Genomic DNA, 16,015 nt, shown 5'->3' on the forward strand with positions numbered 1-16,015 from the left:
TAAAAAAACTGACTTTTTTTCCATCAGAGATAGAAAAACAGAAAACCGTCATTTGCAAGTAACTATAAATTGGTAGTGAAAAGGAATTGTAAGAAGAGCACGAATATATCACATAACTAACAAGCTATGCTTAGAAACAGACATTTCAATGTATGATCAATAATGACACTTTTAAACCAGTGCAATAAATCAAAGGGTTATGAAATCTGTTCAAGAAATCATTACTGACAATGACGGAGGAGCTTAAAAAAGGTGAACAGACAGTTAAATTAAAAAGCAGCGATGGTTTAATTGCCAAGTAGGACAATGCAGTACAGTCCCTGCTTGTCATGAGAAGTTGAAAATAAAATAAAATAAATCGTTCCACCTTGACTTTACAATACAGAGTATTTGGTTGTAAACTGGAGGCAAGTTGGAAAGTGGACTAACAGGACAGATGAGAAGTACTTGTTAAAAGATGATGGGTGAGAGTGGCAAGCAGTGCTAGATTAAAACCCAGAGAGGCCCTAAGCACTTACAAGATTTTGGTGCCCCCATACGCAAATCAAAATATAAATAATAATAAAACATAAAATAAATTAGGAGAGTATCGTAGTTCACTTGAAGCATTGTGTATTGTTTGTAAAGAATAAGAAGTTTTGAATGGTACAACAATGCTCTATAATACAGACAATGGGCTATATACCTGTTGTAATCTAGTCATCCATAGTCTGATATGATATTTTGGAATACAATTCCTTCTTCAGATATTCTTAGATGGAGTTGCTGCTATAATCAGTTTTCTAATGGCTTTTCTCAAATAATAATGATAATAATAATTGGTACAAATATAAAGAAAAGCCATTAGAAAACCGATTATAACAGCAACTCCATCTAAGAATAACTGAAGAAGGAATTGTATTCCGAAATATCATTGGACTGTGGATAACTAAATTACAACAGGTATATAGTCCATTCTTTTTTATAATATAGTGCATTCTTGTACCATTCAAAACTTTTTATTCTTTATAAAACAAATTATTTTTCGAAATGAAACAAAACTAACAGTAAAATGTGGAAATAATGTTTACTTTTGTATACTTCCACTTTATCTATATTTGAAAAGTTTGCTCCTACTTTTTTTTTCATTGCAAAGTCTTTGATCAGATCCTCACTATGACATCACATGAATACTTCAAAATTATATTTCCAATCATATAAACCATTTTGAATATTATTTTAACAAGTTTAAAATGATTTCTTTTGTGCCATAAACCATTTACCATTTCTGGGCTGCCTCCACTTCACTTGACGTCTTGATAACATGCTTATTTTGCTTAATGGTTTATCCAGCACAGGTGGGCATGTATGGCACAGATGGATAGACTTACTCTGAAGAGGTGGCTATTGGTCATGGGTAGAACTTGGTAGTGGACCCTTGGTAGAAATAGCAATCCATGGTTTTGCGTAGGGTTTCCTTGTTCGGTTCCATAATGTAACAGATAGTGGTGATATAATAACCATTTTGTGGAATAATGGTTCTCAAAGCTCATAACATACAGCTATAAAATGGCATGTAAATACAAGGTTGCAAAACCCTTGTGGATATGAAAAAGTTGAAGGTTGTCAGTGGACATGAACTCACACCCACTGTAGTCTCATCAGGCATTCTTTGACTTTTTCTATCAAAAATGATGATTATGATAAATATCTTTTACTTGCTTCAGTCATTGGACTGTGACCATGCTGGGGCACCACATTGAAGGGTTTAATTGAACAAATCAACTTTAATATTTATTTGAAAGCCTGATACTTATTCTATTGGTCTCTTTTGCTGAACCACTAAGTTACAAGGACATAAACAAACCAGTACCAGTTGTCAAATAGTGGTGGGGACAAACACACAGATGTGGTCGATGCCAGGACCGCCTGACTGGTTTGTGTGCCAGTGGTATGTAAAAAGCACCATCCGAATGTGGTCAATGCCAGTAACCACTGACTGGCTCCTGTGCCAGTGGCACATAAAAGGCACTATCCAAATGTGATCGATGCCAGGCCTGCCTGACTGGCTCCTGTGCCAGTGGTGTGTAAAACACACCCACTACACTCTCGGAGTGGTTGGTGTTAGGAAGAGCATCCAGCTGCAGAAACATGGCCAGATCAGATCGGAGCCTGGTGCAGCCACTGGCTCTCCGAACATCAGTCAAACAGTCCAACCCATGCCAGCATGGAAAATGGATGTTAAACGATGATGATGATGATGGTGATACATATATATGCGTGTGTATGTGTGTGTGTGTGAAGGGTTTCTTTCAGTTTCCGTCTACAAAATCCACTCACAAGACTTTGGTCAGCCTGGGGCTTTAGTAGAAAACACTTGCCCAAGGTGCCATGCAGTGGAATTGAACCCAGAACCACATGGTTACGGAGCAAATTTCTTACCACACAAGCAAAAAAAACAAACAAAAAATGAATGCTATCTATAATTCAAGTAGTGTTATGAAGATGACAACTCCATCATTTGACAGACATTAGTTCAAATACAGAAAGTAATTTGATTCACTTGTAAAAAGTTAGGAAGACAGAGGTGGCAGAACAAGAAAGAAAAACAAAACAAAAGATAAAACACACATACACTACGCTCACAAAATCCAGGAGAACTGAACACAAATATGTAAAGAAAGTAACGGAACAATTATCAAATTATTTTGCAGCATTACAAATTTATCTGTGTCTCTGTCTCATTGTTATCTTTCAAAACGTAATTTTTTTTTGACTTGGTAATTAAGGAATTACTTGGAAGTTGACAATTATCTGTTTATGTTACAGTGTAAGCATTTAACAACCATGCAACCGTTGTGGTGCTAGCCGTTTAAAGAGGTTAAGAAACAATAAAAGAACAATGGGAAATGAGATTCGGTATGTTAAAGATATGAACAAGCATCTAAAAAAATTCTTCCTCTCTCTCTCTCTCCTCTATGGATAATATCTATCAGCAAATACATGTGTGTGTGTGTGTGTATATATATATATATATATATATATATATATATAGGTGAGAAAGTTGGTGTGTGAAAGCACATGGTTGGATATATAGAAAATAGAAAAGAGTGAAAAAATTACAGAAGGTTTGTTTTATAAGGTTAAAGAATATATTTAAGTTGTTATGTTAGAAAAATGTTATAAAATTTTTTCATATAGTAATATATATATATATATAAAAATAAATATCTGTCTGTGTGTGAAATCACATGGCCTAGTGGTTAGGGCATTCAGCTCATGATCATAAGGTCATTAGTTCAATTCCCAGCGACACATTGTGTCCTTGAGCAAGACACTTCATTTCATGTTGCTCCAATCCACTCGGCTGGCAAAAATGAGTAGTAGCTGTATTCCAAAGGGCCAGCCTTGTTACACTCTGTGTCACTCTGAATCTCCCAGTGTCTGTGGAGTGCTCAGCCACTTGCACATTAATTTCATGAGCAAGCTGTTCCGTTGATCATATCAGCTGGGACCCTCACCGTCATAACCAACAGAGTATATATATATATATATATAAACCATGCCAAAATCAGATTGGAATCTAGTGCAGCCAGCCTTGGTCAAACCATCCAGCCCATGCCAGCATGGAAAATGGACATTAAATGATGATGATACATACATACATACATACACACATACATACATATGTGCTGGTGGCGTGTAAAAGCACCCATTACTCTCTTGGAGCAGTTGGTGTTAGGAAGGGCATTTAGCCATAGAAAACCATGACAAATCTGACTGGAGTTTGGTGCAGCCTTCCGGCGTGCCAGCCTAGTCAAACTGTCCAATCAATGCCAGCGTGGACAATGGATGTTAAATGAAGATGATGATGATGAAGATGATAATGATGATATATATATAAACATCGTCAACGCTTAATGTCCACTTTCCATGCTGGCATGTGTCGGATGGTTTGACATGGAACTGGCTAGCAAAGCTGCCCAGACTCCAATTGTCTGTTGTGGCATGGTTTCTACAGCTGGATATACAGGGTGGCCCAAAAGTAGGTTTGTAGTTATTCAACTATCTCTTTCGCATTCATATAGTAACAGTTTAGATCTTAATTCTAAAAAAGTATGAAACCATTTATTCTATGCTAATTTAGTTAATTTTGTCAAGTTCCCTTTTCAGTTTGTAAGATAGAAATTTAAATGTAATAAAATGTTTTAACAGAAATTTAAAGTGCCTATGTGATAACTGTAAACTGACTTTTGGGCCACCCTGTACATAAATATCTATTTATATATACATACAAATACACATCACCATCATCATCATTTAACATCTGTCCTCCATGCTGGCATGGGTTGGACAGTTTGACAGGAACTGGTCAGCTGGAGAACTGCATCAGGTTCCAATTGACTGTTTTGGCATGGTTTCTATGCCTGGATGCCCTTACTAACACCAACTACTTTACAGGGTGTGCTGGTGCCACATAAAAAGCATCCCAAACCATTCTGTGAAGTGGATGGTGTTAGGAAGGATATCCAGATGTAGAAACCATACCAAAGCAGACATTACACTCTGGTACACCCCTCTGGCTCATCTGTTCATGTCGGACCACCCAACCCATGCCAGCATGGAAAAAGGGATTTAAAATTATTATCATCATTATTTATTGTCTTTGCACAGCTTCTAACGCTGGAGATGTACTCCGGTACCAGCTGTTCACTACCAGTGAACTAAGGTAACACTCCTTATTTTTCGAGCACCATCTGGAGTAAGTGCTCTACCCTTATTGCAGCCTGTTTGCTCCATGTACTTCTCAAGATTTTATTATTATTATTATTGGGGAGGAGGAGGAGAAACAGTTAAATTTTAGTTGAGAGGTAAAGATTATAGGAAATCTATAGTATGATATACTAACAATGTAGAATTAAAGGAATTTTAAACTTCAGAATTTTACATTTGGGCAGAGAGCAGGTAATATAAAAAGCATGCATATACATTAATACATACACAAATACATTATCTGTAGTACAAAAAAAAAAGACAAAAAACCGAAATCAAAGATTAACGACATAAAAGAATCAAGCAGAAGCTAGAAGCCAAACCTAAATAATTATTATTATTATTATTATTATTATAATATTCAATGACCTTTATCCCACAAAAGCATGTTGCTATAAGATGTACACAACAACGGCTGGATCAAACTTATCTCTCAATAGCGTAAGAAACAGGTAGTACAAGATCAAAAAGAAAAAGGTGAGATTGAGAAAGAGAGAGAGAGGGAGGAAGAGGGAGGGGGGAAAGATAGTGAGAGAAAGAAAGAGAGAGAGAGGGAGAACTTTTGGAAGCATGTTGTATGTTGTGAGACTCAAGAATGTTTTTATGATGATGTTACTTAAGATTTCCAGTAGGAGTTCCAAGATGCTTCTATCAGCAATCTGGTTTCTTATCATAACGAGTTAAGAAACCAATATACTCTTTTGTTTGTTTCAGTTATGTGACTGTGGCCAGGCTGGAGCACCACCTTTGGTCGAGCAAATCGATCCCAGGACTTATTCTTTGTAAGCCTAATACTTATTCTATCGAATAAGTTACGGGGACGTAAACACACCGGCATCGGTTGTCAAGCAATGCTGGGGGACAAACATATACACACACATACATATATATATATATATATATATATATATATATATACACGATGGGCTTCTTTCAGTTTCCGTCTATCAAATCCATTCACAAGGCTTTGTTCGGCCTGAGGCTATAGTAGAAGACACTTGCCCACGATGCCACGCAGTGGGACTGAACCCGGAACCATGTGGTTGGTAAGCAAGCTACTTACCACACAGCTACTCCTACACGTGATTTTAAAAAAATATACATGAGGTCATTGATCCCCCTGTTCTTTATTGTCCATGTCACGGTAAAATTTGACAGAAGTAACCATTATAGATTATTGCAACTGAGGCCAAATTATGGAAGGAGCTTTTATATGGCTGCCCAATTTGCAAGAAATAGAAGCTAATTGTACTTAAAAATCATATCCTATTTTCTTAGAAAAGAAATAACACATTGGACATCATAGTATGAGATACACATCATCATCATCATCATCATTTAATGTCTGTGTTCCATGCTAGCATGGGTGGGACAATACCACAAGAGCCAGCCAGGCAGAAACCTGCATCAGACTTCTGTGACTGTTTTGGCAGGAATTTTACATCTGGATGCCCTTCCAAACACCAACCACCCAGCAGAGTCGACTTAGTGCTTTTTATGTGGCACAAGCACAGGCGAGGTCAACTTTGGCAAGGTTTTTACAGCTGGATGCCCTTCTTAACACCAACCACTCAGCAGAGTGGACTTTGTGCTTTTTATGTGGCACAAGCACAGGTGAGGTGAGTAGTGCTTTTTACATGGTACAAGCACAGGCGAGGTCAGCTTTGGCAAGGCTTTTACAGCTGGAGGCCCTTCCGAATACACAATATCTCTAAAAACAAAAGATAAAATGATAAAGGCTATAATTACATAGCAACAGGTGTAGCTGTGTGTATAAGAAGCTTGCTTCTCAACCATGTAGTCTTAAGTTCAATTCCATTGCACGGCACCCTGGGTAAATGTGTTCCAAAATAGTCCCTAGAAACTGGAAGAAGCCCATCATATATGCTGATATGCATGTGTGCATGTGTATGCCCTTGTCTAGACACTATGTGATGGTTGTTAACAAGCATCCCCATCGTAATAGCGATGTTGTTTGTTTCCTGTTTTCCCTGAAAAACCTGTCTGGTTATGAGAAAACTCTACCTTGCTGAGAGACAGGTGAGGGTTAGTGACAGGAAGAGCATTCAATGATAGAAAACTCTCCCTCAACAAATTCCGTCTGACCCATGCAAGCATGAAAAAGTAGACGTTAAATGATAATGATGATGATGATGATGATAATGCATTTACTATGCAATGGCAGGCTATCACATGGAAATTCCATAATGAGAAATCTATTTTTCCATTGACCTCTCTATATGTTACATAAAATGGAAGTTGAATGGTAAAGTAGCTCTTGTCTTATAGAATTCCAAGTTATAGCAAAATTTTTAGGAATGCAATGTTTCTGTGCAGCAAGAGATGCTTGTAATCTTATTAACTCTACTTGAAATAGCTATATTTTCAAATACCATAGCAAAAAAAAAAAAAAAAAAAAAAGGTGTAGGAGTGGCTGTGTGGTAAGTAGCTTGCTTACAAACCACATGGCTCCGGGTTCAGTCCCACTGCGTGGTACCTTGGGCAAGTGTCTTCTACAATAGCCTCGGGCCAACCAAAGCCTTGTGAGTGGATTTGGTAGACGGAAACTGAAAGAAGCCCATCATATATATGTATATATATATGTATGTGTGTGTATATGTTTGTGTGTCTGTGTTTGTACCATCGACATCGCTTGACAACTGATGCTGGTGTGTTTACGTCCCCGTAACTTAGCGGTTCGGCAAAAAAGATCGATAGAATAAAGTACTGGGCTTACAAAGAATAAGTCATGGGGTCGATTTGCTCAACTAAAGGCGGTGCTCCAGCATGGCCACAGTCAAATGACTGAAACAAGTAAAAGAATAAATGGATATAAAAATCTAAATGGATAAACCAACATTATACGCCTAATAAGTATTGTTGAATAAATTGGAAATATCTAATTTTTGCATATCTAATGAGGATGCTGGAGCTGTAGGTAAGTTCCTGTATAATGATGATAATGATCATCTTCATCATAATCGTCTTAATGTTCACTTTTCCATGATTGCATGAATCAAGTGGAGTTTATTGAGGCAGATTCTTCTACAGCTGGATGCCTTCCCTGTTGCCAACCTTCATTTGTTTCCAAGGGGGAGGGAGAGAAAGAAAAAGAGATAGATAGAGAGAGAGAGGGAGAGAGAGAGAGAGAGAGAGAGAGAGAGAGAGAGAGAGAGAGAGAGACAGACAGACAGAGAAAGAAAGAGAGAGTGTTTACCTTATTGCATACCAGAAAACTTCCACCAACAGCAAGCCCATGAGTGAAATTATCTATAATGTTGGCAAGAAGATTTAAATAACCACTAATCTGGAAAAAAATAAAGAACATATAAAAAAAATATATATATATTAAACAATGACATAAAATGGAAACATCAGAATAGCAGAAAGTATATATATATGAACTATTTCCCTCTAGTTAATTCTCTCATATCATCTCTGATGAAGGGATGTCCCAAATATCACAGAAACAGCTGTAAGACTACCTTTCCCTTTATAAATGTCCTATAAATTCCACACAGCCTTGGCTTTGTTGTCTCGTTTTATTTAACACACACACACACACACACATACATATATATGAGTTATAAGATCCCAGGATCTAAATGTAGGAAGCTTGTAAGCTTCAAGCAGTCCATAGTAGGTAAAATAAACAATGTATAGGAACAATAATAATTTATTGGAATCAAAGGTTGTAAGCTTTTCCCATATCAAAGTTTGAATAAACTGAAAACAATTTTGTATAGCTCACATTTAGCAGCCTGAGTTGCTAATAATGCAAATAATAATTCAAATTGACGAAGTGGAGCAGTTAAAATTCAGGCTACATATGTTTCATACATAGCAGATCCTCTGATGTAATAATTACTCAACAAGAGGTAATTAACTAGCTACTCATCAGGTCGAAAATATCTAGCTGAATACCCCTTGTTAAGTAATTATTACATCAGAGGATCTGCTATCTAGGAAACAGGTAGCCTGACTTTTACCTGCTCCACTCCCTCAATTTGGAGTTTATCTGTGTGTGTGTGTATGTATGTGTATGTGTGTGTGTATATATATATATATATATATATATATATTATATATATATATATATATATATATGCAGAGAGCCACGATCACAAATTATGCAGATGATACAAAAGTTTCACAAGTAATACAGAACCCTAAAGACACTATGCACCTGCAATGTGAGCTGGTCAAAATATACAAGTGGGCTGAAAAGAATAGCATGCAGTTCAATGCTGAAAAGTTTCAAGCTTTATGCTATCAGCATGCAAAACTAAATGCAATACCCAATAAATACACTGGACCTGGAGGGATTGCAATCCCAGAGGCACAATCAGTGCGAGACCTGGGTATTTATATGAGTAATGATGCAACCTTTCATGTGCATGTTGCTAAATTGGCAATGAAATGTAGGTGGCTGACCGGATGGATTCTTAGAGCTTTTAGAACAAGAGACCAGGAAACCATGATGGTCCTCACTTGTTCTAAGCCACTTTGACTATTGCTCTCAGCTATGGTCACCAACCAGTGTCAAATTAATCACAGAACTTGAGGCGATCCAACGAGGCTACATGAAGAAGATAGCCTCTGTGCAGCATATAAGCTATTGGGAAAGACTCAAGAGATTAAGATTCTATTCCTTAGAGCGTAGGCAAGAAAGATATGCCATAATATACATCTGGAAGATCCTGGAAGGACTTGTCCCAAACTTTGGCATCGAGAGTTACACAAATACTAGAACTGGGCGCCACTGCATAGTGTCAAGGACTCCAAATTTACAATCAAGATGTAGGACAAGATACTGTGATAGCCTGGGCTTCAGAGGTCCACAGCTCTTCAATATCCTCTCAAAGGACCTGAGAGACCTACATGGGGTGGATGCAGATGTCTTTAAAATAAAGCTGGACCTCTTCCTGTCAGGTGTCCCAGATGAACCAACTTCACAGCAGGAGGTGCAGATGAGGGCAGCTGCATCAAACTCTCTCATGCACCAAATGTCAATTGCTAAAAAGCATTCGTGAAGTAAAATCATGTAGCAACACCGAATGGCGGTGTCCCAGCATGGCCACAGCCCGTGAGCTGAAACTAGATGAAATGAAATGAAAAAATATATATATATATATATATATATATATAAGTTTTAGAGTGGTTTTCTACAGCTGGGTGCCCTTCCTAATGCCAACCAATTTACTGTGCATTATATCACATATATATACATATACATATGCATACACACACACATATACATATATGCTTACATATCATACACACACCACACACATACATATATATGCATGATATGTTTTACATTGTCTACAGTGCCATCATAAGGCATATGCACACTGGACAATTGCCTGGAGAGAAGAGGGTCTTATAGGTCTCAGGGGCCAATTCTGATCACATTTAGGAAGTGTGTATTAAACCTTTTATTCTTCACCAACCTTTATAGATCTAGTCTCTTGTACAGGCTCTGAAAGTTTCGTTAAGGCCACATCTTTGTTTTGGTTATGATTTAATTCCTCTTTGTGATTGATCTTGGATGGAGTTCTGTTTCCTTTCCCTGAGCAATCATGCATTTTCTCTTCAGCTTCTTTCAATTCCTGCAAAACAAATGTAAAGTAGGAACAGAATTAACAAACCACATACAAAAAGAACATGACTGGGAATAATAAAATAATTTACAGGAAACAGATATCATGCGATAGCCATCAACATTAACTGTATCAAGCAAACATGTATTCTGTTTCATTTTGATTTGCTATGATAATATTAGTTTGATGTTTGGAAGTCACTGATACCTGTAAAAGAACAGGATCTCGCCTTATCTCTCAGTATTTCATGACTTCTTCCAAAGGTTTTTATGTCTGTTTAGCTTTATTGCGTTCAATGTGTGTTTATGTATGTGTATACACTTATATGTGGCTGTATGTGTATGCAAGTATAACTGCGTGCTTGTGTGTGTGTGTGTATGTCCTATTCATGTAAGTAAACATATCTCCCTCTGTATGTATATATACATATATATATATATATATATATATACAGACAGAAAGACGTGGGGGGGGGGATTTTTTGCACATGGCTCAACACAGTGATTCCCAATCTGAGGTCTATATAGGTAATACAACCTAACGTGTGTGTGTGTGTGGTGTGTGTGTGTATGTGTTTGTGCATAATGTATATAAATACACAGGTAAATACACATACATAAGCAAAGATTGTCTATGTGTGTGTGTGTGTATGTATATATATACATATATATATACATAGAGCAGGTATTACTGAATGGTTCAAGGGAGATGTTGCGTGGTTGGGAGACAAAGCAGAGAAATCTGTGAAGGCTAAAAAGGTACAAAGACATATATCTGTTGGATATGTAATGTTAACTAGCATGAGAGAGGTGGAGCGTGTGCGGGGGCTAAAAAAAGTGAGTGAGGATTAAAGGGACCAGTCAATGTGTAGAGATGAGATAATGGAAGTGAGATAAATGTGTTGGTATAGGTATGTGGGGTGAATGGTTGATGAGATTTGGTGAGTTGAGATGTTGTGCTTTGAAAGCAAAATGTTCCTATGACAGAAGAAAATCCTGGAGGAAACGGTGAGGCTAATGCTGAAGAAGCTATGATATATAGACAAAACAAAAAAACTGTACCAAAAGGAGTGGCAATTATGCTGTACATTGGATCGATACAACTGATAACACATGTGTATATGTGTGTGTGTGTGTGTGTATGTCTGTGCATGTATGTGTATATATATATATATATATATATATATATATATATATATTTATAAAAGATGGAAGTGGAAATAGATAGAAGACATTTCAATATGTGTTTACTCCGGTATATATATATATATATGTATATATATTTATAAAAGATATATATATACAACAGGCTTCTTTCAGTTTCTGCCTAAAAAATCCACTCACAAGGTTTTGGTCACTCCAAGGCTATAGTAGAAGACACTTGCCCAAGGGACCACACAGTGGAACTGAACCTGGGACCATGTGGTAGGGAAGCAAGCTCCTTACCACACAACTACATGCATATATAAGGAGAAAAAGCATCTGTTTAATCATTGATGTTGCATTTCCTGGTGATGACAAAGTAACAGGAAAAGATGAGAATCAGGTCAGATATGATTTGAAATGGATGCTAAAATGCTGACTCTTATAATAATGATAATAATAATAATAATAATAATAATAATGAAATTATTATATACAGTGCTCAGGTGCACCACAACTTGTCAAAAGTGCGTATAAAGTATATGCAGTAATGTACAAATGTCTGGAAAGTGAACAGTGTATGAGTCAGATACATGCTTGCATGTGTATGGAGGGGAGAAAATCGGGTGTAGTGTTGGCGAATCTCAGGAAGCATGAAAGTTTTGAAGGGTGCAGTGCTCTGACAACTAACAACTGATGCCGGCAGTTTGTTCCATGCTTCAGCAACTCTAATGATGATTATATTCAATAATTCAATGCAAAACTCAACATAAATTTTAAGAACCTGAAGCAGTCATTAAAAAGAAGAAGATTTAAAAAGTTTGGAAACTACTGCTTTAAGATATTTCATACTCAGCACACAACACCAGTACATAAATATCTACTTATTTATTGACCTCTGAGTGATGAAATACAAAGGCAACATTGGTAAAGCTTAAACTCAGAGACATAAACAATTCAGTTAATAGAATTTAGGTGGTCTTTATAAAATGCAGACATCAATAAAAGAAATGTTAAAAAATTATGAAAAAAAAACAAAAAAAACAGCATAAAATGCCATAAACTGCTTTAATAGATTTTAGACTTTTCAAATTTGATTATTATCATATAATGGTTCAAACCTAATAGTTAAAAATATTCAACTATTTATGTTTGCAACACTATAAACAACTTATAGCTAAGAAATATCTTTAAAATATAACTTTGGTTTTCTGATGAACAATAAACAGTAGCCTCTGAATTTAGTTTGATATTGGCTTGCTCTAAAAAGTTAGCAAGAAATTGAATCTGGTAAATAATATTATGTAAAATTTGGTATTAAAGAAACTTATGATTTTATGTCCTTCAACAATACCAAAAGCATTTTTAAAAAGTATATTTTTAGATAAAAAAAGATAGCAAAGAACTATCTCAGTTTTAAAAAAACAAACTAATAGATAAAAATACGGGTAAACAAGGCTGTGAGTGTATTTGGCAGTTGGACTGAAATAAGCATATCATAGGCATATACACATCTACCTACCTATCTAGACACACACATGTATACTTATATTTGAGTGTGAGTGTTTGTGTCTCCTTGTCTTGACATCATGTAATAGTTGTAAATGAGTGTCACTGTTATACAAGCAGTGTCCCTTATTTCTAGTCTTTCGCGACAACGTGTCCAATCATAGGAAAATATTACTTCATATGGAATCAGGTAAGGATTGGTAAAAGGAAGGGTATTCAGCCATAAAAAAATCTACCTCAATGAATTCTGTCTGACCCATGCAAGCATGGTAAGGTGGACATTAAATCAATAATGACACATCATCATCATCGCTATTTAATGTCTGTTTTCCATGCTGGCATGGGTTGGATGGTTTGACGGAAAACTAGTAAGCTGAGGAGCTGCACTAGGTTCCAGTCTGAGTTGACATGGTTTCTACTGCAGGATGCCCTTCCTAATGCCAACCACTGAAAGAGTGTAGTGGGTGCTTTTTATGTGCCACCAACATGGGTGCCAGTTAAGAAACATCAGCATCGGCCATGACTACAACCTCACTTGGGTTGACAGATCTACTCAAGCACGGTATATTGCCAAAAGTCTTGGTCACTTGTCACTGCCTCTGTGAGGCCCAAAGTTTGAAGGATGCTTTTTAATGTCACTGGCACAGGTGCCAGTTATGTGACATCGATGCATATACAGAGCTGTATAAAGGGAAATTACTAATATGTGTTGTTGCTGGATGCCTTTAGCCAATGATCTCTATAGGTGATGGCAAAGATGATTACTTGATCAGTAAAAATTTTCAGGGGGAATTTGTTATAATACTTACACCTGTAGAATATTTCACACTTTCTCTTAAACATTGCATGTCAAACAATAAAACTTCTCTGACCAGCAAAGGCACCATTTAATATCACTGAAATAAGTGGCTGGAACTTTGATGATGTTTGAAATTACTGAGATGTCAGTTATCTTATTCTGCCATTCATCAAATTCCTGCTGTATTGGGGAAGAGCAGAGGAGTTAATTTTATCTCTGATTGTAAATGAGTATGTGCCATGTACCTTATAACAAATGCATTTTCCATAAGACCAATGTAGTTCCTCTATGTAACATTTGCGGATATTATCTTTGTTCCATACACATGTGCCTTGGTGAGGCATTTGTGATTAAGTGGACAAGCTAAAGTATTCTTACAACTGAATTCTCTCAGTTAAAGTGGAGGTGTTTCTGTTTGTATGATTTTGGTTGTGGTTAGGCTTTTGAAATGAAATATTCTGAAGTAGCTGAAAAGCATGATATAGGAAAATACTTAGTTATCAGATACAGAAGATTGTAGCTTATATTGGTTTTGACACTCATAGTGTATGAAAGTGGTGGTGGCTGGGTGGGGAGGAGGCTTAACTCAGATGCTGTTTATTTTCTGATTTCTCTGTTGGATATTTTCAACATATTCGTATTTGTCATTATAGTAATGTGTAGCTTGATGGATAATATCCATGCTGGAGGACAAGTTAATATTTTCCTACTTATATTGTCAGCAAGAGAAGATGGATGTTAAAATGATGATGATGATGACGGTGATGGTGATGATGATGATGATGATGTCAACAGTGAGAATGAGGAGACTCGTGAAGATGACAAAGCTAAAGTGATTTAGAAAAGTTTGTCGTCTGAGAATCACTTACAAACAGATGTAAAGTTAGCAAAAAAAACCCCAAAAAAACAGCAAAAAAAAAACAAAAAAAAAACAAAACGAAACAAAAGAGAACAAACAAAAAACAAAAACAAAATATTTCAAATACAAAATGTATTTAGAGACATATAATATAGTTATATAGCTTTTATGAGTGAATAATATTTTGATACAAAAATATTTCCTTGCTTACATTAAAGTACACTTTTAAAATGATGAATTCTAAGTGTTCACTGACTGTTAAACCATATTTACATCAAGTTTTCCTTCCAATATTAACTTGTAATCCCTGTTTTCATTTCAAATTCCATCAAGATTAATGTTACTGCTAGTTCTTTTGAAGGAGAAAGGGAGATAATCTTAGTTAAGTACAGGGGCTGATATAATTAGCTGTCATTTTCCTCCAAATTTGAGATCTAGTGCTTTAGGAAGCAATTATTATTACTTATTATTATTATTATTATTATTATTATTATTATTAAGGCTGGACAAAATGCTTAGTTCTGAGTTCAAATTCTGCTGAGGTCAACTTTGCCTTTCATCATTTGAGGTCAATAAAATAGGTACCAGCTATACACAGGGGTCGATGTAATCAACTAGTTCCCTCCCCTCAAATTTCAGGCCTTGTGCCTATAGTAGAAAGGATTATTATTATTATTAGGGTGCATGGCTTAGTAATTAGGGTGTCGCACTCACAATCACGATCTCAGTTCTAAGACCGGGTGGTGTGTTGTGTTCTTGAGCAAAACACTTCATCTCACATTGTTCTGCTATCACTTCGACACCTGATGCATGGTACACAGTCCACCTGTTCAGGCAACATTGATTTGATGAAGGGAGTAAGCTAATGTGTGGCATGAATACTTTGCTGTCTCTTTTGCTGGAGCACCGCCTTTAATCGAGCAACTCGACCCCGGGACTTATTCTTTTTGTAAGCCCAGTACTTATTCTATCGGTCTCTTTCGCCGAACCGCTAAGTAACGAGGACATAAACACACCAGCATCAGTTGTCAAGCAATGCTAGGGGGACTAACACACACATGCATATATATATATATATACATATATACGACGGGCTTCTTTCAGTTTCCATTTACCAAATTCACTCACAAGGCTTTGGTCGGCCCAAGGCTATAATAGAAGACACTTGCCCAAGGTGACACGCAGTGGGACTGAACCTGGAACTTACTACACAGCCACTCCTATGCCTGGGTATATAATAAAAAAATTCACAGAAGCAAAAACACGAATTATTAGAATCTGAGGAAATTAGTAATGGTCTGTGTTGGCAAATAATACGTACAAATATTACACAAGGTGCAATAAATTATTT

At 36.5% G+C, this 16,015-nt stretch overlaps 1 protein-coding gene across 1 annotated transcript in view; it reads right to left on the reverse strand.

The window, feature by feature from the left end:
* LOC115232622 (zinc transporter ZIP13-like) overlaps positions 1–16,015 on the reverse strand; it is a 257,665-nt gene that overhangs the window by 14,014 nt on the left and 227,636 nt on the right. The window contains exons 4-5 of the mRNA XM_029802616.2: positions 10,206–10,364; positions 7,970–8,059 (exon numbers count right to left, since the gene is read on the reverse strand). Of these exons, the coding sequence (XP_029658476.1) occupies positions 7,970–8,059; positions 10,206–10,364 (249 nt within the window). The remainder of the gene's footprint in view (positions 1–7,969; positions 8,060–10,205; positions 10,365–16,015) is intronic.

The sequence above is a fragment of the Octopus sinensis genome, linkage group LG2, assembly GCF_006345805.1.
Source record: "Octopus sinensis linkage group LG2, ASM634580v1, whole genome shotgun sequence".
NCBI classification, from domain to species: domain Eukaryota; kingdom Metazoa; phylum Mollusca; class Cephalopoda; order Octopoda; family Octopodidae; genus Octopus; species Octopus sinensis.